Source organism: Hemitrygon akajei, chromosome 11 (assembly GCF_048418815.1).
Source record: "Hemitrygon akajei chromosome 11, sHemAka1.3, whole genome shotgun sequence".
In the NCBI taxonomy this organism is placed as follows: domain Eukaryota; kingdom Metazoa; phylum Chordata; class Chondrichthyes; order Myliobatiformes; family Dasyatidae; genus Hemitrygon; species Hemitrygon akajei.
The window spans coordinates 172,865,566-172,892,809 of record NC_133134.1 but is presented as its reverse complement, the minus strand read 5'-3'; the positions used below and the strand labels follow the sequence as shown (position 1 = coordinate 172,892,809).

Genomic DNA, 27,244 nt, shown 5'->3' with positions numbered 1-27,244 from the left:
CCCAGTGCCCAAAGATAGTTGGTTTATAAACTTGGTAGGGAGAGGTGCCAACGTAACCCAGTGCCTGATGACAGTTGATTTATAAACTCGGTAGGGAGGGGTGCCGGCGTGACCCAGTGTCCTTGCCCTAAATTGTTAATCTGAATGTGACTTGGGCTTCTGACTAAAACTGAGGCATGAGCTGATTTGAGTTCTCAAATCCTTTATACTGAGGTACACGAGATGTAGACATAGAATGGCCCCCAGTCACTTCCTACCTCACTTTCTGCACCTGAATCCATGGCCATTCACTGAGGTGCAGCTGTCATCTGATTTCCCTCCATCTCTCAGTACCTCCTACTAGAGCCTATAACTTATAACTAGAGCCTAAATGTCACTCAGTGTTTGTTCTCACAACTCTGGGCTGGGATTCATAAACATGAGAGATCCTGCTGATGATCGAAATCTTGAGCACCATACACTAAATGCTGGAGGAACTCAGCAGGTCAGGCATCTTCTGTGAAGAGGAATAAGCAGTCAATGTTTCAGGCCAAGATTGCTTTAACAGGTCGGTCTTGGCCCAAAATGTCAACTGTTTGTTCCTCTCCATAGTGCCAGACCTGCGGAGTTCTTCCAGCGGATCATGTGTGTGTATTGCTGGGCAGCAATTTATTGGGGTTTCTGTTTGAGAATGACCTGTGAGATTCTATGGTTGAGGGGCTGGCATTCTCTCTAGTTTTACCGTTCCAGTGCTTCAGGTTTCATCTCATTAAATGTGGTGGGCTGGTCTGGGGACTGGGGAGGTAATTTTATGATAAAACATATTTGCAGTGCAGTCCTTAGGTCCATGCTTCCTCCCCCACCCCACCCCAATGGAGTGTTTCAGATCTGTTACGCATTGCATTCCACCCATTTGCTCATTCTGTCTCTCTCTCTGTCTCCCTTTTATTGGTTTCTGTTTAGGTTTATTTCTACCTATCTTTTTACATAATTTATCTTCTTTGGCACATTGATTGTCAGTCTTTGTTTATGTATAGCTTTTCATAAATTCTGTTGTATTTCCTTATTCTCCTGAAAATGCCTGCAAGAAAAATGCACATCCATGCTCTGAAAGTAAACTTGACTTTGACCCTTGGCATTGAGCACGTGGCCATGATTTTTTCAGAGCTGGGGAAGCAGGATGAGGTACTCAACACCACCAAGCTGGATCCAGGCCGCTGCGAGAGCTGTTACGGGGCAGAGTCTGAAGACATGAAGTGAGTGTCACACTCGAGGGGAGGCGGGGGCAGTTACATCCGCTCATGGGGTCAGCTGTTCGATTCTGATCTTTTAATCCAAGGTTCTTTCAGAAGTTGGAAAAGTGGCACAAAACTTGTTGCTACACCATCATTTTATTAAACATTGACAGAACAGAGGAAATTGAAATTGAAAAGAACTAAGATGGCACTGCTTGTGGTCAGCTGTTTTATATCCATAGATAAGGTAACTTCCATTCATATTTGTAGATGAGAGTCAACCAATTAGAAATCCGTTATTCAAATAAGAAATAGGAGCAGGAGCAGGCCATCTGGCCTATCAAGCCTGCTCTGTCATTCAGTAAGATCATGGTTAATCTGGCCATGGACTTATCTTCATCTACCTGTCTTTCCCCATAACTCTTAGTTGCCCTACTATGCAAAAATCTATCCAACCTTGTCTTAAATATATTTACTGAGGAAGCCTCCATTGCTTCATTGGGCAGAGGGTTCCACAGATTCAGCACACTCTGGGAAAAGTAGTTCCTCTTCATCTCCATCTTAAATCTACTCCCTGAATCTTGAGGCTACGTGCCCCAGTTCTAGTCTTACTTACTAGTGGAAACAACTTTTCTGCCTCTACCTTATCTATCCCTTTCATGATGTTATATGTTTCTATAAGATTTCCTCTCATTCTTCGGAATTCCAGTAAGTATAGTCCCAGGTTAACCCCCTCATCTCTGGAATCAACCTGGTGAACCTCCTCTGCACTGCCTCCAAAGCCAGTATATCCTTCCTCAAGTATAGAGACCAGAACTGCACACAGTACTCCAGGTGTGGCCTCACCAGTACCCTGTACAGTTGCAGCATAACCTCCCTGCTCTTAAATTCAATCCCTCGAGCAATGAAGGCCAACATTCCATTTGCCTTCTTGATAGCCTGCTGTACCTGCAAACCAACCTTTTGTAATTCATACACAAGCACTCCTAAGTCCCTCTGCACAGCAGCATGCTGCAATTTTTTACCATTTAAATAATAATCTGCTCTTTCATTTTTCCTTCCTAAGTGGATGACCTCGCATTGACTAACATTGTACTCCATCTGCCAGACCCTTGCCCACTCACTTAACCTATCTATATCTCTCTGCAGACTCTCCATATCTTCTGCACAGTTTGCTTTTCCACTCAATTTAGTATCATCAGCAAACCTAGTTACACATCACTCGGTCCCCTCTTCCAGATTGTTAATGTATATCGTGAACAGTTGCAGGCCCAGCACTGAACCCTGCAGCACACCGCTCACCACTGATTGACAACCAGAGTAACACCCATATGTCCCAACTCTCTGCTTGCTATTGGTTAACCAATCCTCTGTCCATGCTAATACATCACCCAACTCTATGCATCATTATCTTATGGATAAGTCTTTTATGTGGCACCTTATCGAACGCCTGGAAATCCAAGTAAATAGCATCCATCTGTTCCCCTCTATCCACTGTGCTCATTATATCCTCAAAGAAACTCCAGTAAGTTTGTCAAACAGGACCTGCCTTTGTGAATCCATGTTGCGTCTGCCTGATGGATCCATTTCTTTCCTACATAGAACGTAGAATAGTACAGCACATTACAGGCCCTTCAGCCCACAATTTTGTGCTGACCCTCAAACATTGCCTCCCATATAATCCCCCCACCTTAAATTCGTTCCTGATGCCTCACTATTTCTTCTTTAATGATAGCTTCTAGCATTTATCCAACTACAGATGTCAAACTAACTGGCCGATTTGCCTATCTTTTGCCTATATCCTTTTTTGAACAGAGGTGTGACATTCACCATCTTCCAATCACCAGGACTTGCCCATGGTCCAGAGAAATGTAGTAAGCTATCACCAAAGCCTTTCTATAACTTCTGCTATTTCTTTCAGTACCCTGGGATGTGTTCCTTCAGGCCCACAAGTTTGCTCAGCAGCACCTCTTTAGTGATAGGTATTGTGTCAAGGTCCTCACCTTCCATCATGTACATAACATCTCTCTTTGGCATGTTAGACATGTTTTCCATTATGAAGACGGACACAAAATAGTCATTCAAAGCCTCGGCCATTTCCTCATACCCATATTAATTCCACCTTCTCATCATCCAAGGGACCTATGTTCACTTTATCCACCCTTTTCTGCTTTATATAATTATAAAATATTTTACTATCTGTATATTTTGTGCTAGTTTATTTTCATAATCTATCTTCCCTTTATTGCTTGCTTTGTGGTTCTTTGCTGCTTTTTAAAGTCTTCTCAATCTTCCAGTTTCCCACTACTCAGTGACTTTGTACACACGAGCTTTTAGTTTAATGCCTTCATTTATTTCCTGAGTTACCCATGGATGGCTTTCCACACCCTTACTGTCCTTACTTTTAACTGGAATATACTTTTTGTGAGTACCATGGAAAATCTCTTTGAAAGTCTGTTCGTCAACTATCCCACCATATAGCCTGTGTTCCCAGTCTACACTCACCAAATCCTCCCTCATCCCATTGTAGTCTCCATTGTTTAGATATAAATCACTGGTTTTAGATTGAACTATCGTACCCTCCATTTGTATGAGAAACTCAACCATACTGTGATCACTCTTTCCAAGAGGATCCCTAATTGCAAGATCACTAATTTTACCTGCCTCATTGCACAGGACCAGATCTAAGTCAGCACATTCCCTTGGAGGCTCAGTAACATGCTGTAGCAAAGGAAGCTTTCAGAATCATACTTTGTATAATCACAGTGGGAACACACTGAACTTGCCTATACATATTGTAACCACTAGGAAGTATACTAGCAGACAATTAATTGTTAACTTGCAAATAAAATGTCAATTAAACAGCCTATTCTACGAATTAAATAGTCAGATCCATCAGGTTACATGGCACTGGGAAGGAGTTATAGACAACCTCTGTCTGATCCTGTTACCTTCTGCCACTCCTGACCTTGATCAAGGGCATTCAGACAGGCGTTATAGCCCACCACGTCTACACTGACCAGCAGCTACCTATCTACACTAATACTGTTCACCGTCACTTGGTCCAGACCCCTCAGGTACTGGCTTAGACGGCAGTATTTGTAAGGGTGAGCAACTTGCTAAGGCTTGCTGATGGTAGGAGGATTGATGGGGGAGGTTGTTGTGAGGAGGGGGTAGTGAGTGGGCAGTTCTATGGCAGAGAAGTGGAATGTGGGGAAATGTGAACTTATCCACAGTGCCGGAAAGTTTAGAGAATAATATTGAAATAGTGAGAGGCAGCAGAACGGTTGCTGAGTGGAGAATTGGAGAACAATCTGCATGTGGAGATAACAAGCAGGCAGATGGAGTGTAAGAATCTTTCTGTAGTGTGGGTGAGACTGAATGCTGTACAATTTGCTGTCATTGTTGAAGGGAGGAGGGGTTATAAAGCACTCGGTGAAGGTGCAGAGATAACAAGCAGGCAGATGGAGTGTTGGTACAGTTTGGGAATCTTTCTGTAGTGTGGGTGAGACTGAATGCTGTACAATTTGCTCTCATTGTTGAAGGGAGGAGGGGTTATAAAGCATTCGGTGAAGGTGCACTGGGATGAAGGAGTTTGAGAGTGGGAAGCGACCTCACTGAGGTTTAAGGTTCTGGCAGTGTGGAGGGTCTACAGAATGATGAGGGGCATAGACAGAATGAAATCGCTGTCAGAAGAATTATCTGTGGCCTAGAGTTGGCAACCAAGTTCACTACAGTGCTTAGCTGTGGCCTAACCGGAAGCTAAATAGTACATTGCAGGAACAGTGTTGTACCAAACTAATTAAAATAACTAAACTGGTCACTTCTAAGAACACAGTGTCCATATCCCAGCACTTTGCATTGACCATCCTCATCCCAGGTCCATGCTGGAGCTGGCTACAGTACTCTGGTCAGGGCAGGAACTATGTTCTCTGAGATGGAGGTGCTGAAGAACTTGCTGGTTGGCCCAGGAAGATTCAGATTCATTTATTTATCAAATGTACGTGGAAACACACAGAAATGTGTCATTTGTGTTACAACCAACACAATCTACCGGACACAAACCAACACATTACAGTGCTAACATAGCATGGCCACAATGCTCAGCAGAACAACACAGAACACAACAAGCAACAAAACAACAGCAAAACAAGTCCATTCCTCCCTCCCACACCAGGACAGGCCTCCATTTTTCAGTCTCCATGCTTCATCCATCGAGCTTCAACTTTTGGACTACACTGTGTACTGATTGGCACGTGAAGGGCAGTAGCGTATTCTGATTGGCTGATTAACAGCTGTAGCATGTGCTGATTGGCTCCTGAACAGCTGTAGAGTGTGCTGATTGGCTCTTGGTCCGTGCAGGTGCTGTAACACGTGTGCTGATGTGCGGGAGGCATACAGACGGAAGGGCTGGGCATTCAAGAATGCAGACACGATCGAACAATGCATGAGGGAGGGGTTCACACAGAAGTTACAGGAGCAGAAGAATGAAGGCTGCCAGCTCTATGGATTTCTGGAGGTCAACAAGGTATGTGCATGGGTGCATGTCCCCCTTGGGGAACATGGTCTCAGAATAAAATGTAGGACTCCCAGAGCTGTGAATCTTCGGATGTCACAGCCCCTGAGCTGAACATGTTGGAGGAACGTGTTATTAAAGGAAGGTGGCAGAAAGTGCCCAAGGCCATGATCAGATGAGTGGTGTTGGACAGCTGGACAACAATTGTCCATTTACAGGCTGATGGGTTATTGTCTGTAGTAATGGATGACTAAGTGGACCCATATCAGGCATTGCCCTGAAAATGGTGATGGCTTATTATATGCAGTTATTAGTAATAATGAATGGGGAGGGGTGCAGAATTGCAGTGCCTGGTTATTCAGTGGTTAGTGGATCTGATGAGTGTGATCTGGGTCTGGTTAATCAGTGGTTACTGGATTTGGGGTGTGAGTCTGTTCAATTGATGGTTACTGGATGTGATGATTGTGGTCTAGACCTGGTTAATTAGTGGTTATTGGATCTGCTGATTGTTCCTGGTTAATTGCTATTGGATCTTGAGATTAGGGTGTGCACCTGATTAATTGGTGGTTGCCGGATCTGTGGTGTAGCTCTGGTTAATTGTTGGTGACTGGGTTTGATTGAGGCATGGACTTGGTCTTTTGTTTTACATCTCTGTCTCCTTCCCTCTGTTGATCAGGTTGCTGGGAATTTCCATTTTGCTCCTGGGAAAAGCTTTCAGCAGTCTCATGTCCACGGTAAGTATGGGGAGGGGACATGTCGCATGTGTGAGCCACGTCATGGGATAAGTGATGGTGCCTGCGGTTAACATTTCTATAGCTCGTCCGTGGCAATGTTTTAATAGCAGAAAGGCTGGGCCGTGGTGTGGACAGGGGCCAGGAAGGATTGGAGCAGTTCCACCCCTCACCAAGCCGACATCATAATGCCAGCATTCAGGGGAGATGGTGAATGGTTTATAAACAAGTTCAGTTTGGAAGTGAAGGCGTCGGTAGATGGTGAGCCTGTATCCATCCAGAAGCGTGACTGTTAATTACCTCTGAGTCTGCTGCTGTTGAGTTATGTAGTTTCTTAAATTTACACTAATTTCTGTAGTTGGGCAAAAATTTCCTTGTAAAATAAGACCATGGGGCACTCACCTCATGAATAAAGAACTTGTTCCTGACACAACCATTTTGAAATGGCAAAGAAATACTTTGGTCTTTCAACACATCCATTTCAACCATGCAGCCACCTAAACTTACACAAATGCCCTGCTTAGAAGTGAAAGCAGCAGAAGTTTTAACATCTTTATCAACTTAAACACATTCTCAGTAACAAAGTGATGAAGTTAATCTCAGTGTCTGTAGTGAAATGGCTAAATGAATTTGTAACTTAAGTTGTCAAGTATAGGTTCAAACCTTCCTGTTGTCAACATGTAAGCACATTAGGAGAAGGCTATTTGGCCCTTTGTGCTTGTTCTGTCATCATGTAAGATGGTGGTTGATCTGATTTCCCTGCACTGCACCTCCCTTGATTCTCTTTGTTTCTAAAAATCTGTTGACCTTTGTTTTGAGTAAACTCACTGACTCTTGGGTGGAGAATTCTTAAGTTTTATTATCCTCTGGGAGATGAAATATCCTTGTATTCCAGATGGCTAACCCTGACCCGCCCTAAGGGAGCATCATTCCTGCGGTTACCCTGCCACGCTTTGTATGAATCTTGTTTCTGTGAAAGACCAGAGGGTACAGCCTCAGAATAGAAATTTATCCCTTTAGAACAGAGATGAGGAGGAATTCTAAAGTCAGTGGATTACAGGCTTAGTCTGCTTTGAGGCATAGATAGGGTGGATGGACAGTACCTGTTTCCCAGGGCACCAATAGCAAACACCAGAGGGTGTATGTACAAAATTAAGGGAGGGAAGTTTAGGGGAGACATCAGGGGTAAGTTATTTACACACAGGATTGTGAGTGCCTGGAATGACTTGCCAGGGATGGTGGTGGAGGCTAAAACATTAGGGGTATTTAATAGCCTCTTGGACAGGCACATGGATGAAAGAAAAATGGAGGGTGATGGGGTAGTGTGGGTTTAGTATTTTTTTAAGGATTATCTGGGTCGGTACAACATGGAGGGCTGAAGGGCCTGTACTGTGCTGTAGTGTTCTATGATAACCTCCCCTGACAGAGGAATCGCTGCAAAACCAGGAGTCAGTCTGGTGAACTACTTGTCCCTGTGTGGGCATGAAGAGATTGTTTCCTATAGTTGGGGAGTCCAGGACCAGGGGGCACAGCCTCAAAATGGAGGGACACCTATTTAGATCAGAGGTGAAGAAGCATTGCTTTAGTCAGAAGGTGGTGAATCTATGGAATTCATTGCCAGAGACTGGTGTAGAGGCCAAATCATTGGCCTGTTTCTGCTCCTGTGCCTTATGGTCTTATGACACAATATTGCAGTGCCATTCCCACAGAGTTCTGCATCATTTCAGTGAAACATCTTCACTCTGGCAGTCAGATTGTACTTCCATTCAGTCCAGCAGACTGTATTCCTTTGTTTGTGGTACCTGCCTGTTAATTCTCAGTGATTTGTGTACGAGGACCCTAGGTCCCTGTAAAGCACCTGGCACTTTGCAGTATTAAGCCTTGTAACTCTGAATTCTTGTTTGCCACAGTGAAATTTAAATCATCACAACTTTGTTTCAAAGTTCATTTTGGTGATTGTTTTATTACCCAAGCTGGAGTATAGATCAGTGTAACTGTGCAGGTGGGTGCTGAGCGCAGTACCGCTGTGCCCGGCCAGCACTGGTCACGTCTATCCTTGAGTTCAGTCAGAATGTGTGTGGTCTGATAAGTAAGCTTGCTGAGGATACAAAGACTGCTGGAGTTGTGGTTGGCAAGGAAGGGTCTCTCACTTTAGGATGTGGTAGCACTAGGAACAGTGCAGAAGAGATTCATCAGGATGTTACCTGGAATGAAGTATTTTGGTTACAGAGAGAGATTGGGCAGTCTGAGATTTTAGAGTGACCTTATGGAGGTTTATAAAATTATGAGAGTGATACATAATCTGATTTTTTTTCCCCCCAAGGGTAGAGGAGCCTAAACCTAGACAGCATCTATTTAAAGTGAGAGGGGAAAGATTTTCAAGAGGGTTGGGTCTTTGGAACAAGCTGCCAGAGGAAGTGGTAGAGTCAGGAACAATCACAGCACTTGGATAGGTACAGAGCAGTAGAGGCACATGGAATAGAGGCCAAACACAGGAATGTGGGATGAGAGTAGATACTCGGTCAGCATAGACGATTTGGGCCAAAGGGCCTGTTTTCATGCTTTCAAAAAAAATCTTTTGCTGCTTAAAGTGCCTTTCCAAGCAAGTTTTTAAAAACAAATACCGAAGAAAAGAAAATTCCACGTAAACTTGTCAAGATTCAAGATTGCTTAATGCCATTGACAGAACACAAGTGTAAAGGAGAATGAAATTATTACTCCCGATCAAAAAATGATAAAAGGAGCAATGATAAGAATAAACACATGATATATAAATACATAATATAGTTTATATGCATTGACCGTATGTCCATAATGTGACACCAGGCAGAGGAATGTCTGTACATAAGGTGACTGACAAGAAATGATAAGGTAGTGGTGGTTGGGGGTGTATTAGTGGGTGGAGGTATTGATCAGCCTTGCTGCTTGGGGAAAGTAACAGACAGAGGAGAGAGGAACATTTGTACAATTTTTACAAAGACAAGTGATCAAGTGCTTAGCGGAAGAGGAAGAAAATTTCAACCTGTTGATTTTGTATTTCTTGTCAACACAATTTACAAACGCCAAGAAATGAATGTGTAGCTTATGTGGAGGGACGCCACGTATCGGAGCTGCTGTAAGCTAAGTAAACAATGCTCACTCAAATTAATTCTAAATAAAGCAAAATAATCTAAATGCCTGAAAGAACGGGGATTTCTGGCTGTGTTCCAATTAATCCAAATAACTTGAAATGCTTCACTAATTGAAAGTTATGTGCTTTTCTTCAAATGTCAATTAGAAAATTTTAAGATTGATTTTCAATGATTCAAACTTGATTTTTTCATAGTTGTACTATTAATCTCAAATCAGAATACAATTTGTGCCAATACTTTATTTTGCAATTTAATTTAAACCATTGAATCCGCAACACTGGTTCACATCTTCACTAAGCAGATGTGAATGGCGGCAACATTAAACAGCTAACAGGGAACAGGGATGAATAAGGGAACGCTGCAGTACTGTGTAGGTCTGGTCTCTCTATGATGGTGTGATCGGGTATTTAAAATTAAGAGGCACAGTTACATGAGAGGGGGGTCTAAAACTAGAGGCCATAGGTTTAAAGCAGACCCAGGTGTAAATGTTTCTCACAGTGTAGTTGGACTGAGTTACCTAGAAGCAGTGGACACAGGAACAATATTTAAGAAGCATTTGGACAGATAGTGAATGAGCATAACAGAGGGACATGGAATTAACGCAGACAGGGTTGATGGAGAGGGAATTGGAACTAATACGCACAGGTATGATGGTTGGCATATCCTTGTTCTTTGTGCTGCTCAACTCTCACCTGACCAGAACATACTCATGATGGAGGGAGTACAGCGTAGCTTCACCACAGTGATTCTTGGCGGTGGAAATGGGAGAGATTACACATGAGATCCGCACTCAAGTTCAGGAGAATGCATGGTGATCTAATGGAAACAGTGTTCAGTGTAGGCGGTTCAGAACTGGATGGTGAAGGAATTTCATTGCTCAGTCGGTGGTGAATAGTTGGAAGATGGTTGATGAGTGTTATGAAGACGGTTGGATCGATGTTTGGGTGGAGAGCATATGAAGGGGTGTGGGGTCAGAAATTAACCCATGGCCTTTTCCAACAGTGATCAGGCACAGGCTGATGGGTCTATGTGTTGGGGAGTTCTCTGTGGTTGGTGGGGGACTGGGATGTGGTGAGAGATACGCATATCTGTGGCTACATGAGAAAAGCCTTCAAATGCCTTGTCCAGTTCTCCCAGGATTATATGTCGTGTGCTGGTTCTCCAACATTTCACGGGGGTTTCTGTGTGTTTACTCTGTGATGCTTTTCCACTTAAATATTGTTTCTTTTCTCCTTTGCAGTACATGCTGTTGAGAGTAAGTGACTAATTCTGAATTCTGTTCACTTCTGTAAACCTTTCATCGTTCTTCACTCTGTGCACTCACTTGCTGGAATGCCTGTGGTATACTCTCGCTCAACCCTTTTGCTTGGTCTATTCCCTTTTCACGCTGTGTGTTATAACCACCATGGATGTGCCCACTGTGATGGAAATTCTGAGGGGATACCAGTGCAATGTGTTTCACAGTTCCATAGACCAGGGAGATGCCTGCAGCTGGACTAGTGATTGTACTTTCATTATCGGGGGGAGATTAACTAGGTACTTCTGGGGTCTACAGTCTACTCTAAAACACCTCTAAACACTGAAAATATTACTACTGTGAATATAATTTCCTTCATGATAAACACTTTTATCTTATACTGAGCTACAACCCTGGGAGAGTTTTATCACTGCAGGTACAGGGCTATTAACCTAACAGGTATACTGTATATCCCTCTGGGAGTTGGTGTGGCTCAGTACCATAGGGGATGGATCTTAGAGATGTTGCCACACTATATGAAGGCACTTTTATCAGGACCCATCTGTACCACTGGACCGTCCAGCCAGCGCATGATGAGCCATCACCTTCCTTCTCAGCCGCAGATGTCTGGGAGTTTTACTCCAGGATGAAGGATCTCAGTAATTTCCACCCTTGGACAAGGTTGTCTCCCAGAACCCCCGTCCTACACCTGCACATCTGACCAGTTTATATTAATAAGCTGCTCGATATAATTGAAGTAAACTTGCGTAATTGAAGCTAGAGTAGCCGTGACACAGCCTCGCCTCCGTTCTGTGGCAATGTGTTTCACTTTCCAACTCTGTCCCAATTCGACATCCCTGCTGGAGCGTTCATGTTCAGGGGGATCCTGGGGTGTGGGTCCACAGCTCCCTCTAAAGTGGCAACGCATGGACAGGACGGTAAAGAAGGTATACCATGTACTGGCCTTCTTCAGGTGGGACATTGAGTATAAATGGTGGGAGGGCATGTGGTAGTTATACAAAACTTCGGTTAGGCCACATTTGAAGTATTGTGTTCATTTCTGAGCACATATTACTGCAAGGACATGGAGACTTTGGAGAGGGTGCAGAAAATTAGAGGGTATGAGCAATAAGGAGAGGTTGGACACACTACCCAAAAAGACACTGATAATGAAGCGAATTGTGACATTCAAACAACAACACACACAAAATGCTGGTGGAACACAGCAGGCCAGGCAGCATCTATAGTGAGAAGCGCTGTCGACGTTTCGGGCCGAGACCCTTCGTCAGGACTAACCGAAAGGAAAGATAGTAAGAGATTTGAAAGTAGTGGGGAGAGGGGGAAATGCAAAATGATAGGAGAAGACCGGAGGGGGTGGGATGAAGCTCAGAGCTGGAAAGGTGATTGGCGAAAGTGATACAGAGCTGGAGAAGGGAAAGGATCATGGGACGGGAGGCCTCAGGAGAAAGAAAGGGGGGTGGGGGGGAGCACCAGAGGGAGATGGAGAACAGGCAAACAACTAAATATGTCAGGGATGGGGTAAGAAGGGGAGGAGGGACATTAACGGAAGTTAGAGAAGTCAATGTTCATGCCATCAGGTTGGAGGCTACCCAGCCGGTATATAAGGTGTTGTTCCTCTAACCTGAGTTTGGATTCATTTTGACAGTAGAGGAGGCCATGAATAGACATATCAGAATGGGAATGGGACGTGGAATTAAAATGTGTGGCCACTGGGAGATCCTGCTTTCTCTGGTGGACCAAGTGTAGGTGTTCAGCGAAACGGTCTCCCAGTCTGCCTCGGGTCCCACCAATATATAAAAGGCCACACCGGGAGCACCGGACGCAGTATACCACACCAGCCAACTCACAGGTGAAGTGTCGCCTCACCTGGAAGGACTGTCTGGGGCCCTGAATGGTGGTGAGGGAGGAAGTGTAAGGGCAGGTGTAGCACTTGTTCCGCTTACAAAGATAAGTGCCAGGAGGGAGATCGGTGGGAAGGGATGGGGGGGACGAGTGGACAAGGGAGTCGTGTAGGTAGCGATCCCTGCGAAAAGCAGAAAGGGGGGAAAGGAAAAATGTGTTTGGTAGTGGGATCCATTTTAATTCCACGTCCCATTCCCATTCTGATATGTCTATCCATGGCTGCCTCTATTGCCAAAATGAATCCAAACTCAGGTTGGAGGAACAACACCTTATATACCGGCTGGGTAGCCTCCAACCTGATGCATCACTTTTGCCAATCACCTTTTCAGCTCTTAGCTTCATCCCACCCCCTCCGGTCTTCTCCTATCATTTCGCATTTCCCCCTCCCCCCACTACTTTCAAATCTCTTACTATCTTTCCTTTCGGTTAGTCCTGACGAAGGGTCTCGGCCCGAAACGTCGACAGCGCTTCTCCCTATAGACGCTGCCTGGCCTGCTGTGTTCCACCAGCATTTTGTGTGTGTTGTTGTTTGAATTTCCAGCATCTGCAGATTTTCTCGTGTTTGCTCTTTGAATTGTGAGATGCTGGGTATAACTGGCAGCAAAGTCTGAATATCCAGGAAACCCATAGATCAACTACACAGCCACTGCTTGGAAGGTGAAACAGACCAGTGCAGGGATTGGGATGGGACGGGGACTGGATGGTACGGGGAAGGGACAGTACGGGATGGGGAGGGGATAGTACGGGACGGGCCAGTACAGAAACAGGCCCAACAGCTCTTCATGTCTATAGATCAAACACACGGCTACTGTTCAAAGATGAAACAGGATAAATTTCTCTGTAATATGGCAGACTGAGGGAGACCTGACAGAGGTTTATAAAAGTATGGGAGGTGTAGAGATGGTGGATAGTCTTATTCCCGGAGAGAAAATGTCAAAAGACTAGAAGGTATCCAGGGGAGAGTTTCTAGATGATTTTAGGTAAGTTGTTTTGAACAGAGTGGTAGATACCAGGAACACGTTTCTGGGTGGCAGTAGTTTGAGGCTTTCCTTGGCAGAGAATGGAGGGGCATGGGTTATTTGCAGGCAGGTGGGAGACAATGGGCTGAATGGCCTGTTCCAGCAGTGGCCGTGTAATTGATGTACAAGTTATCCAGATGTTCAGATATTATACCCAATATCAGTGCCAGAGTTTACTCACAATCAGCTTCATTATCACTGCCTTTTCGGACGTGAAACCTGCAGCAGAGCAAATTCATAAAATTACTACACATTACAAAATGATTCGTGCAAGCCAGACTGCTTGTTGGAGTCAAGCACGTGGCATGGCAGACCAGATTCTTCGGTGCTAGAGACCGATGTGGGGCCCTTGACCACATTGAGTAGTCGGTGTATGCTGACTGGAGTACTAGGGTGTGGGTCAGTGAGTCTGCTCACATCATCGCCTGGTGCTTGCCCTCTCACTGCTGTCTGTGCATGCAAAGTGAAACTAACAAACACTAATTGATGTGAAGCAAATGGCTGTGTGTCTGCAGAATTAACTGGCTTCTTTCCATACAGTAAATGCATAGCTTCAGTTCAAGTTGCAGAATAACAATGCGATAATGGACCACCTTATCCCCAAGGTCACTGGTCCACAGGACAGTATAATTTGGTGATGTCTGTAAATAATCCATAATCAAACCATATAACCATATAACCATATAACAATCACAGCACGGAAACAGGCCATTCCGGCCCTCCTAGTCCGTGCCGAACTCTTAATCTCACCTAGTCCCACCTACCCGCACTCAGCCCATAACCCTCCACTCCTTTCCTATCCATATACCTATCCAATTTTACCTTAAATGACACAACTGATCTGGCCTCTACTACTTCTACAGGAAGCTCATTCCACACAGCTATCACTCTCTGAGTAAAGAAATACCCCCTCGTGTTTCCCTTAAACTTTTGCCCCCTAACTCTCAAATCATGTCCTCTCGTTTGAATCTCCCCTACTCTCAATGGAAACAGCCTATTCACGTCAACTCTATCTATCCCTCTCAACATTTTAAATACCTCGATCAAATCCCCCCTCAACCTTCTACGCTCCAATGAATAGAGACCTAACTTGTTCAACCTTTCTCTGTAACTTAAGTGCTGAAACCCAGGTAACATCCTAGTAAATCGTCTCTGCACTCTCTCTAATTTATTGATATCTTTCCTATAATTCGGTGACCAGAACTGTACACAATTCTGGTCAATGGGTTAAAACAATGGGTTTTAACTATAACCAGGTGCTTATTAGATTGTTAAGGGGCCAGTAATATTGTTCCAAGCACGGAGCAGGTTCTTCAACTCACCCTGCCAACCGGTACCTCTCTGTACCCATCCCATCACCCAGCACGCAGCCCGCAGTCCTCTATATCCTGTTCACCTAAATATTTAAATGTAAATTCTGCTTCTAATCCAGTGTTTTTCTTCCCCTTTTCTCTCCCAGTTCATGACCTGCAAACATTTGGACTGGACAATGTAGGTAAAATTCAGAGCTCCATTCTCTGTTTGGGTTTTTGTTTAATTGTGTTTTAAGTGTTGATGCTTAGAATGTTTCTGCATTTGTCCAGTAACTTGTCGTGATCAGCAGTGAGGTCTGAGTGCCTGTACTGGACAGCAGAAACTGATCTGAATCTGGCGTCAAGCTGTCTTTCTGAGAATAAATTAACACTGCTGTGACCATGCCTGATCTTCAACCTCAGCACTGTCGTCAAGTTGCTCTTCATATCTGTCCATTTGTTTGGAATGAACAGTCTCCACATTCCCTCTGGAGCAGAGATTCACCACCTGGATGAAGACATTTCTCCTCTGCTCTGTGCCACCCTCGCTTGCCTTGCTGGTCACGTTTCAGTTGGCTGTGACTGTGCAACACTCTCAAATGCCATTTTGCAATGCAACCCAGTTCCATTTTGTTCACATTATCTTCCAACTGCCTTATCCCCAGCCTGTCAACAATCCAAATCCTCTGCACAAGCTACCAGGAAACAGGCAAAGTTCCCTCATCAATCATGCATGTAGAGCTGAGCTGTGGGCACTAATCCCTGTGTGCTTCCCCCAGTCACAGCCTGACCGATATATCACTCCAACTCCATCTGCCCTGTACTTGTCGTCCAAGTAACCTGTGTGGGACTTTATCAGACAAATCCACCGGTTAAACTAGTTAGATCCAAAACTGCTCAATCCTGCCACCTGACAAAACTTGACTGTAGACAACCAGCCAGTCAATCCTGAGACAAAGCAAGGCCAAAGGAAGAGAGATCTGGGAGTTGTGTAACACTGGAGCTTGTTCACTCTACTGGGAGATCTGCGGGAGCCTCCCATTGTGGAATGATGTGAGTAATGTTGCCTGTACTTTCTCCTCCAGATAAACATGACACACTACATCAAGCACCTCTCCTTTGGCAGTGATTACCCAGGAATAGTCAATCCGCTCGATGGAAGCAATGTAACTGCATACCAAGGTGAGTAAGATGGCAGCAGACTGCAGAGATAATGTGCAGGTTTCAGGCCAGGCCCTAAATTCTTCATTTCTGAGCACAAGAAGATTAAATCAGTGGGCATAACATCAACCTGTTGCAATTGGGACATGGCTCTGAAGACCTCCCTTCCATCTCACACTCGGCAGATGTTGTGGAAGATCCACCAGGCTTTCGGTCAGAATGTTCCAGATCATCAGACCATTATTTTGCCCTGGGCCCTTCCAGGCACTGGAACCTTTCTCATTCTCCAAACCTCTAATTTATACTTTAATCTCTCCACATTGCATGAGGAGTGTTTTCTTGAATGAGCACTCTGCCAGACTATAGTGGTCTAGGTGTGCTTTTTTTTAAATGTAATAACCTTCCCAAATTGTTCTGCCAACTTCAGATAGTGTCCAGTCCTGGCCTGTTGCTCTGTTTAATGACCCATTCCTTCACACCACCTGCTGAATTCCACAGGTAACGTACACCGGTTGCACAGCCCTCAAACATTCAGCAACGCAGAGTGATGGAGGGACTCAGCAGGTCAGGCAGCATCTGTGGAGGGGAATCAACTGAATGTTTCAGGCTGAGAGCCCTCATCGGTTCCGGAAAGGAAGGGGGAAGGGGAAGGACGTCAAGCTGGTAGGTGATAGGTGAAACAATGGGCACATGTTCCCCATGTAGTAACAGGCTTTCCTATCAATAGACACAATTGAAAAACGTGTGTACTCCTCTGGACCTGCCACTGTCACCCGGATAGTTAAATGTTCAGTGTCAAACCCCACCCCCAATCACACACATTTTCACAATCATATTTTATTCTGCATTATTGATACAGCTTAATCTCTGGCAGGAAATGCCACTGCATAACCCTCTCAAGTTCAGAAAGATGTGTCAGCATCGGATTCCCATTCCAATAGCCATGAAGGTTCCAAATGTGCCTCCGCTCTGCATCATGGTCTTCCCAACTCCACCCAGCAGCTCACGGCCCCTCAGTCCCAGCCTGAAAGCCAAGCAAAAGTGCATTTGTACAGAATGTGATGTGTACTTAATATTCAATTGTACCATAATGAGGCCATTCAGTCCATCAGATTTACACACACATCAAATCCATCACCTACTCACCCTCAACACTCAGTTCACCTCCCAGCTGACCCTAGTTGCTGCTTAACTCTGGGATGAGAGAAGAAACCCACACAGTAATGGGGAGAACACACAAACTCCACCCAGACAGAAGTCAGGGTGTGTGACAGCAGTGGAGGAAGTCTCTGGGAGACACTGTTTTTGCAGCTGCTGCCAGCACCTACCAGGGGAAGAGCCAGTTGCTGACATCTGGTATGGTTGATGACACACAGAGATGGTGTATCAGTGGAATGGGGCACGAGAACCACTCCAGGATGTTCAGCCGCTTCACCGACGGAATAACCTTCAGCCTACATCAAAAGCGCTGCAGAAAACAGTTGTACAGTACAGTAAAAGGCCATTCAGCCCGACTTGGCCATGCTTATCTGCACTAATCCCAGATGCCCGCATTAGGTCTGTGCCTTATTGTTGTGACTGTCTGCCTTGTATCCAAATCCACCTTCCAGATACAAAGCATTCCTTTCTCTCACTAAATTTTGGACACCCCTCCATCACCCTGACTGGGACATAGGAGTCCTCTGTCCTGGGCCAGTCTTTCAAGTTGTCCCCAGATGTAACCCATCTTCAAAGATCCTTCCTCTCATAGTAATGGCATCTTTAAAGCTTTGATTGCCTTGTCTGTAGCTCTGGGTTTTTATGGAATGGGGTTACTAGCCCCATGCCCAACCCCCCTCCTTTTGCAGCTGGGTTTGGGACTGGCCATGTGGAGTTTTGGACACCCCACCATGGGGAAAAGATTCTGACCATCTACCTGATCTCTGCCTGAAAATGGCATCAAAATAGACACCTTGTCTATCACGACTAGGTGTCAGGAGATTTCACGGGAGATACAGCATCAAGCTCAGAGGGTAACAGAACCTGCCCACCACACCCAGTTATTGATCTGTATTACAGGTGGTAATCAGGTGCTCTTTGAATTCTGGGTAAGCCAGCTTTGGGCTTAAAGTTTTCCTGTGACCACTTATAGTGAATGATCTGTCTTTTTCCCAGGGTAGAAGAGTCTAAATTGAGAGGGTATATGTTTAAGATGAAAGCGGAAAGATTTAAAGGAGATCTGAGGGCAACTTTTTCACACAGTTAGTATATGCAATGAGCTGCCAGAGGAAGAGAGCGACGGTACAATTACGAAGTTTAAGAGCATTTGGACAGCTACATGGATAGGAATGGTTTAGGGATATGTACCAAACAGGGCTACCTTAGAAACATAGAAAATAGGTGCAGGAGTCGGCCATTCGGCCCTTCGAGCCTGCACCGCCATTCAGTATGATCATGGCTGATCATCCAACTCAGAACCCTGTATCTGCTTTCTCTCCATACCCTCTGATCCCTTTAGCCACAAGAGCCATATCTAACTTCCTCTTAAATATAGCCAATGAACCGGCCTCAACTGTTTCCTGTGGCAGAGAATTCCACAGATTCACCACTCTCTGTGTGAAGAAGTTTTTCCTCATCTCGGTCCTAAAAGGCCTCCCCTTTATCCTTAAACTGTGACCCCTCATTCTGGACTTCCCCAACATCGGAAACAATCTTCCTGCATCTAGCCTGTCCAATCCCTTTAGAATTTTATACGTTTCAATAAGATCCCCTCTCAATCTTCTAAATTCCAGTGAGTATAAGCCTAGTCGATCCAGTCTTTCTTCATATGAAAGTCCTGCCATCCCAGGAATCAATCTGGTGAACCTTCTCTGTACTCCCTCTATGGCAAGAATGTCTTTCCTCAGATTAGGGGACCAAAACTGCACACAATACTCTAGGTGCGGTCTCACCAAGGCCTTGTACAACTGCAGTAGAACCTCCCTGCCCCTGTACTCAAATCCTGTTGCTATGAATGCCAACATACCATTTGCCTTTTTCACCACCTGCTGTACCTGCATGCCCACCTTCAATGACTGGTGTACAATGACACCCAGGTCTCGTTGCACCTCCCCTTTTGCTAATCGGCCACCATTCAGATAATAATCTGTTTTCCTGTTCTTGCAACCAAAGTGGATAACCTCACATTTATCCACATTAAATTGCATCTGCCATGAATTTGCCCACTCACCTAACCTATCCAAGTCACCCTGCATCCTCCTCACAGCTAACACCGCCGCCCAGCTTTGTGTCATCCGCAAACTTGGAGATGCTGCATTTAATTCCCTCGTCTGAATCATCAATATATATTGTAAACAACTGGGGTCCCAGCACTGAGCCTTGCGGTACCCCACTAGTCACTGCCTGCCATTCTGAAAAGGTCCCGTTTACTCCCACTCTTTGCTTCCTGTCTGCCAACCAATTCTCTATCCCATCAATAGCATACCCCCATACCATAGGTAGACAACTTGGTTGGCATGGCCTTCATTCATGCACTATCACTCAGACTCTTACGTTTTAATATGTAATTCAACTGTAGTTGCTGTCATCAGCAAACACTGGGCTGTGGAAGGAGGCATACCCTGCCTACACAGAGGGTGAGTGTTGCAGAGTGGTCAGTTACACATCACTGTATTTCTCTGAACCATGACTGACCTGTGGTCAGATTGTTATCTGGCTATTGGCGTCAATGTCACCAAGGTGCAGCTGAGCTTTTCACTCACAACAGCTGGGTCGCCTGCCTTTGGGTCTCACCCATCCAGAGGACCCCAAACTTTTGTGAGGAGACAAGAGATATGGTCTATAGATTACAAAACTTGTTTGCAGTTTGAAACAGTGATCTACTGACCTGAGGCAGGAGAAGGTGCCGAACAGTGCTCCAGCGGCCATGCCAACTGCACAGCCCATCATGAATCCCATCTTCACCCTGTCAAAGCAGCTAGGCTGTGACTGCCCGTACGGTCCCACTGTGACTGGCATCTAGGAGAGGGCAGCAAGGTCTCTGAGCATCATACAGTGATGGTCAATCCCGGCAGTATCTCCCTTAGTACTAGCCACTGACCTACTCCCAGAGGGGACAGAAATAACGAAGGTGGTAAACTCTAGTTCTCTTGCAGCTCTCCGCTGACGGTGACCAGTTTGCTCACTGGGCAGCGGTTTCAATCTTCGGTCACCAGGTCACTGACCCATCAACCACAGAGCGGGTTTCATATGGAAATATACAACCTGAAACAGGCAGCAGTGCTCCCAGTAAGAATCCATCTCCCTTCAACCCTCCCCCGATCCCCTCCCTTCCTCCCCACACTGGAAGTGTACAACTAGTATGAACCTGAAACAGGCAGCCGTATTCCTCTCCAACCGTCCCCCAATCCCCCTCTCCTCACCGCCTCACCCCAGAAGTGTACAACTGGTATCAATCTGAAACGGGCAATAGCGTTCCCAGCGAGAATCCATCCCCCTTCAACCCTCCCCACTCCCCTCCACCCGACCGTCTCTTGGCCTGCCTGTTGGACACTTCGTGATCGGGCCCCGTCTCCCGGTCCGACCGTGTCCCATACTCCGATTCACTGGTTCCGAAGCCCTCGGTGCCATCTCTCCGACACTGTTCCGCCCCTCGGCACTATCTAACCCACTCACCCCGACTTCGTTCTCTCTCCCCCAATATCAGACCGCCATCTTAGTCTAGACAGGAAGTAGTAACTTTTGACCCGGCTGTCATCGTGTCACATGGCGAGGGGAGAGCGTGTTGCCGATCACGTGGTGAGGTTTCCGGTGATCGGAGGTTATGCCGGATCACGTGATCCGTTCCCTATCTATTTGAATGACTTGAAGTCCTTGGGAGAACAGCAAACGGGGCACCAGTTTACAAGTGTGTAAACTGGAAACTGGCCAGTCAGTAGTCATGGAAACAGGCCTTTCGGCCCACTACGCCTACACCGACCATCATTTGAGTAGGTGTCCAGCTACCTGTAAAATGTTATTACAGTTGCTTCTCTGGCAGCTCTTTGAATAAAAATTTATTAATGTTATTTTTATTTGATCATGTATTATTTGGGTTAAGGCTTCATGCAGTTTTTGTAACATACTGTAATGAGTATTGAAAAACATTGTCTCATTTTTACTATGTACTGTACCAGCAGTTATGGTCGAAATGACAATAAAAGTGACGACTTGACTTGAGGCTGGGGCTTTTCATGGCATGGGTACCCTGGGAACTTGCAGCTCCCTCCTCACCTTAAACCTATTCCCTCCAGTTCAGGGGAACGTAGTCTATTACAGTCGCACTTTAATAAAAACCCTAACATGTCACCTCTCAGCCTCCTGCACTCCAGGAAAACCAATCCTGGCCTATCTAGTCTCTCTCTGTAACTCAAGCCCACAGCCCAGGAAATAGATTTGTAAATGGGGGCAGTGGACTCTGCAAATACTGGAGTATTCTGACATTTCTGTGAATATTTTCTGTACCCTGCCGTTGTTTAGTCACATCTTTCCTGTAGTGTGGTGACCAGAACTGTGCACAGTGTTCCAAGTGTGATTCACCTTTGCCCTGTACAATCTTGTTAGAGGCACGCTTGCCACGTGCATTTCCAGGACACTAGTTATTTGTATCCCAGCTAAAGAAACAGAACAGGGTTTACATAAATATTGAACGTGTAGGCTCTGAGGGAAATTATTGGATTTTTAAAAGACATTTGATGAGGTGTTATAGAAAAGGCTAAGAGATTAAACATAGAACAATACAGCACAGTACAGGCCCTCCAGCCCACAATGTTGTGCCGACCCTCAAACCCTGCCTCCTTAAATTCCTCCATATACCTGTCTAGTAGTCTCTTAAACTTCACTAGTGTATCTGCCTCCACCACTGACTCAAGCAGTACATTCCACGCACCAACCACTCTCTGAATGAAAAACCTTCCTCTAATATCCCCCTTGAACTTCCCTCCCCTTACCTTAAAGCCATGTCCTCTTATACTGAGCAGTGGTGCCCTGGGGAAGAGGTGCTGGCTGTCCACTCTGCCTATTCCTCTTAATATCTTGTACACCTCTATCATGTCTCCTCTCATCCTCCTTCTCTCCAAAGAGTAAAGTCCTAGTTCCCTTAATCTCTGATCATAATCCATACTCTCTAAACCAGGCAGCATCCTGGTAAATCTTCTCTGTACCCTTTCCAATGCTTCCACATCATGGTGAAGGAATTAGAAATAGCAGGGCTAAATGAGTAAACGTGAGTATTTCAAGGTTCGTGCTATTCACTACCGGTGATGGGTAAAGACACTGCGTATAACATATCCACATTAGCAGATTGGTGGGGAGGAAACAGACTTTACAACAGATCTAAACGATTCCAGTGGGTGGAATAAAGGTGGCTGGGTGGCTTATAGTGTGAGGAATATTGTTTAAATGGAGAGAAGTCACTGAACAGAGGTCTGGCTGTTGTGAGAAACACATCTGCCTTAAGGCATGGGACAGGCTGAAAAGGACAAATCAAATGTTGGTGTCCACCACAAAGGAATTATCTACTTCAGAAGCGAAGGTTCATTTTTGGGATGAATAGATTGAACACATTCCACCATCCAGTGAGTAGAAATAAAGAACCTTCAGGTCTCAGTAGGGCAAAGGGTGCTTCACCTAGCCACTTCATTACCCTGCCTCTGTCTCTTTCAGCTTCCATGATGTTCCAATACTTCGTGAAGATCGTCCCCACGATTTATGTCAAGTTGGATGGTGAGGTGAGCTGCAGCAGATTCACGTGGTACGAGGCACTGGTTCCAATGGTGTGACCCTCCTCCATTACCACCCCTGCCACAGTGTGACCCTCCCTCAGTATCACCCCTCCCGCAGTGTGACTCTCCCTCAGTATCACCCCTCCCAACGGTGTGACCCTCCTCCATTACAACCCCTCCCAATGGGGTGACCCTCCTCCATTACCACCCCTCCCAACGGTGTGACCCTCCATTACCACCCCTCCAACGGTGTGACCCTCCTCCATTACCACCCCTCCAACGGTGTGACCCTCCTCCATTACCACCCCTCCCGCAGTGTGACTCTCCCTCAGTATCACCCCTCTCGCAGTGTGACCCTCCCTCAGTATCACCCCTCCCGACGGTGTGACCCTCCTCCATTACCACCCCTCCCGACGGTGTGACCCTCCTCCATTACCACCCCTCCCGCAGTGTGACCCTCCCTCAGTATCACCCCTCCCGCAGTGTGACTCTCCCTCAGTATCACCCCTCCCGCAGTGTGACCCTCCTCCATTACCACCCCTCCAACAGTGTGACCCTCCTCCATTACCACCCCTCCCGCAGTGTGACCCTCCTCCATTACCACCCCTCCAACAGTGTGACCCTCCTCCATTACCACCCCTCCCGCAGTGTGACCCTCCTCCATTACCATCCCTCCAACGGTGTGACCCTCCTCCATTACCACCCCTCCAACGGTGTGACCCTCCTCCATTACCACCCCTCCCACGGTGTGACCCTCCTCCATTACCACCCCTCCAACGGTGTGACCGTCCTCCATTACCACCCCTCCCAACAGTGTGACCCTCCTCCATTACCACCCCTCCCACGGTGTGACCCTCCTCCATTACCACCCCTCCCAACAGTGTGACCCTCCTCCATTACCACCCCTCCCGCAGTGTGACCCTCAGTGCCACCCCTCCCGCAGTGTGACTCTCCCTCAGTACCACCCCTCCTGCAGTGTGACTCTCCCTCAGTACCACCCCTCCCGCAGTGTGACTCCCCCTCAGTACCACCCCTCCCGCAGTGTGACCCTCCCTCAGTACCACCCCTCCCGCAGTGTGACCCTCCCTCAGTACCACCCCTCCCGCAGTGTGACTCCCCCTCAGTGCCACCCCTCCCGCAGTGTGACTCTCCCTCAGTACCACCCCCCCGCAGTGTGACCCTCCCTCAGTGCCACCCCTGCCACAGTGACCCTCAGTACCACCCCTCCCGCAGTGTGACCCTCCCTCAGTACCACCCCTCCCGCAGTGTGACCCTCCCTCAGTGCCACCCCTCCCGCAGTGTGACTCTCCCTCAGTACCACCCCTCCCTCAGTGCCACCCCTCCCACAGTGTGACCCTCCCTCGGTATCACCCCTCCCGCAGTGTGACTCTCCCTCAGTACCACCCCTCCCGCAGTGTGACCCTCCCTCAGTGCCACCCCTGCCACAGTGTGACCCTCAGTATCACCCCTCCCGCAGTACGGTATTCCTTGTTCATATTTGGTGCTAGGGTCCAACTTCAGGATGCTGATATTCCCGTTGTGTAGTTTCTAAACCCACAAGACATGGGAGCGGAATTAGGCCATTCAGCCCATCGAGTGTGCTCCACCATTCCATCATGGCTGACTTTGCCTTCTCTACCCCATTCTCCTGCCAACTCCTGGTGAACTTTGCCGTGACTAATCAATGAACGTTATTGGAACGTGAGCACTGGCCACACTGCTGGCATTACTGTGCTGAGTAGGGGTTTGTGATGAAGGTGATCCGAGGGATGATGCAAAGGGAGTGGATGTGTGCCTCAATGGTCAGGTGTCAATATCACATGCTGGGCTGTGGGAGGGTGCACAGGGGTCTCGGTGGGTGGACTATGTTAGTGTTGACATGTTTCACTGTATATGTGATGAATGAATTGGAATCTGGACATACACTCTGATGTGGGCAGTCCTCGCCCCTGACTGACAGCAGAGGGAGTAATCCATTTGAACATGAGGGTGTAGTTATCCACATAGCACAGTGTTCTGATTCCTGCCTTACTCCACTGGTCTCACACTTCCAATGGGAAGAGTATCGTTTTACCAACAGCTTCTGCATCTAACGCTTGGCCAAATATGCATACAATTAGGCAGCTCCCCTTGGATCTAGGTACATGGACCTTCTGGAACAGCCTTGTCAAATGTTGGACTTAAGTCCATGCAGAGAGCACCTACCGCCCTGCCTTTAACGTCCTCCAAAAACTGTGGGATTCGATTAGATTAGATTGTCACTTGTGCCAAGTACAGATACTAAGCCAAATGGAATGCAGTTAGCATCTAACCAGAAATGCGAAGAATAGTGTTATTTACAAAATAACTGTGAATAAAAAGTAAGTGCTACAGCACACAAATATAAAAGTACTGAGACAGTACAATATGGGGGCAATACTGCTTAGCGCTGTGAGGTTCAGCTGGGTCACAGCCTCAGGGAAGAAGCTCTTCCTGTTCCTGCTGGTGTGGGAGTGGAGGCTCCTGTAGCGCCTACCAGATGGGAGGAGAGTAAAAAGTCCATGGTTAGGGTGAGATGCATCCTTGATAATGCTTTTCGGCCTGCCCAGGCAGCATTTATGGTAGATGTTCTCAATGGTGGGCAATGGGTGCTGATACTCCGCTGGGCAGTTTTCATCACCCGCTGGAGTGCTTTGCGGTCCGATACGGGACAATTGCCATATCACACAGATGCAGTTGGTGAGTATGCTCTCAATGGTACAGTGGTAAAAGTCCGTCAGTATCCTGGGACAGAGGTGAGCTTTCTTAATGCTCCGCAGGAAATAAAGGCACTGTTGCGCCTTTTTGATCAGGACGGAGGTGTTCAGGGTCCAGGTGAGATCCTCGGACATGTGGACACCAAGGAACGAGACAGGATTTACCACACGCAAAGACACGGACCATCTCTGATCAAAGTTCAGAGTAACTATATTTTCAAATTATCGTATTTAAAATATTCATTAAATTATTTATTTATTAATATATTTTCAGTCCTTGCCTTTCCAAATGTACAGAAATGCTGTCCTCCAGTAATGTCCACACTACTGACGTAAAGTAGTTTCTGGTAGATAGAGATCGTCAACCTGGGAAGGCAGTCCATCAAAGAAAGGGAGAACTCTGATTTCAAACCTCCGCTGTCTTGTGGCCGTACTCACTCATGGGAAAGGCTTCGGGAGTAAACCCTGAGGACAAATCAGGAGCTGGAGTCCCTGAGGCAGTCCGACGTTGCCTTCAATCTCGTTCTGGCAACTACTGTGACGACACTGGTGCCAAGCTGTATCGACCCTTGCCCTTCCCTTGGACAACATCAGTGTCGTGGAGAGGGGAGACTTACTGCATGGCAACTCTGCCGGTCTTCCAAACAACCTTGCCCAGGCACAGATCCATGGTCTCACGAGACTAACAGATGCCACCACCACTGACATAAAGCCCACTAGCCTATAGTTCCCTGACCCTGTCTGCTGCCCTTATAGGTAATGGAACAAGATTAGTTCTCCAGTCATCTGAGACCTGTGTAGGAAGTGGTGCTGAAGTTGGGGACCAGCTTAGTGAACAAGAGAGCAGATGCCAGGGGCCAAATGGCCTGTTGCTAATGTTGAGACCTCATGCCAGGCCAGGTGAGGACAGCAGGAGGTTTCATTGCCTGCAGAATGTCACCATCACAGAGTTGTTGGTAATCTGAAGAGATTAAAGAAATAATTCAGGAGGGCTAAAAGAAGGCATGTATTTGCCCTAGCAAACAAGGAGAAGGAGAATCCCAGGGGATTCTACAGATACGTTAAGAGCAAGGGACAAAATTGGACTTCTGGAAGATCAGAATGGTAATCCATGCATGGAGCCAAAAGAGATGGGGGAGATCTGAAATGGAATTTTTGCACCAGTATTTCCTCAGGAGATGGATACAGAATCTATGGAAGTGAGGCAAAGCAGCACCAAGGTCATGGACCCCATACGTATTACAGAGGAGGAGGCAAATCAAGGTGGATAAATCCCCGGGGCCTGACAAGTTGTCCCTCAGACCCTGTGGGAGGCAAGTGCAGAAATTGCAGGGACCCGAGCAGGGATATTTAAATCATCCTCAGCAACACTTCAGGTATCAGAGGATTGGAGGATAACCAATGCTGTTTAAGAAAGGCTTTAAAAATAAACCAGGAAATTATAGGCCGTTGAGCCTGACATCAGTGGTGAGAAGGTTATTGGAAGTATTTTAAGGGACCGGATATATGAGTATTTGGATAGGTGGACAGATTGAGGATGATCAT

General features: G+C 46.4%; 2 protein-coding genes across 4 annotated transcripts in view; one reads left to right on the top strand and one right to left on the bottom strand.

Annotated features, from left to right (window-relative positions):
- Positions 1-27,244, top strand: part of ergic3 (ERGIC and golgi 3) — a 44,405-nt gene that overhangs the window by 6,034 nt on the left and 11,127 nt on the right. For 2 of the 3 annotated variants that reach the window (XM_073062286.1, XM_073062288.1), the window contains exons 5-11: positions 1,145-1,235; positions 5,577-5,742; positions 6,407-6,464; positions 10,833-10,847; positions 15,231-15,262; positions 16,149-16,245; positions 22,906-22,970. In XM_073062286.1, coding sequence (XP_072918387.1) covers positions 1,145-1,235; positions 5,577-5,742; positions 6,407-6,464; positions 10,833-10,847; positions 15,231-15,262; positions 16,149-16,245; positions 22,906-22,970 — 524 coding nt within the window. The remainder of the gene's footprint in view (positions 1-1,144; positions 1,236-5,576; positions 5,743-6,406; positions 6,465-10,832; positions 10,848-15,230; positions 15,263-16,148; positions 16,246-22,905; positions 22,971-27,244) is intronic. The other variant, XM_073062287.1, reaches the window with a different exon arrangement.
- Positions 17,046-21,023, bottom strand: romo1 (reactive oxygen species modulator 1). The gene is made up of 3 exons (XM_073062290.1): positions 20,878-21,023; positions 20,090-20,220; positions 17,046-17,248 (listed from the first exon to the last, which is right to left on the bottom strand). Exons 2-3 carry the CDS (start codon positions 20,218-20,220, stop codon positions 17,140-17,142), a joined length of 240 nt encoding a protein of 79 aa, XP_072918391.1. The 5' UTR covers positions 20,878-21,023; the 3' UTR covers positions 17,046-17,139.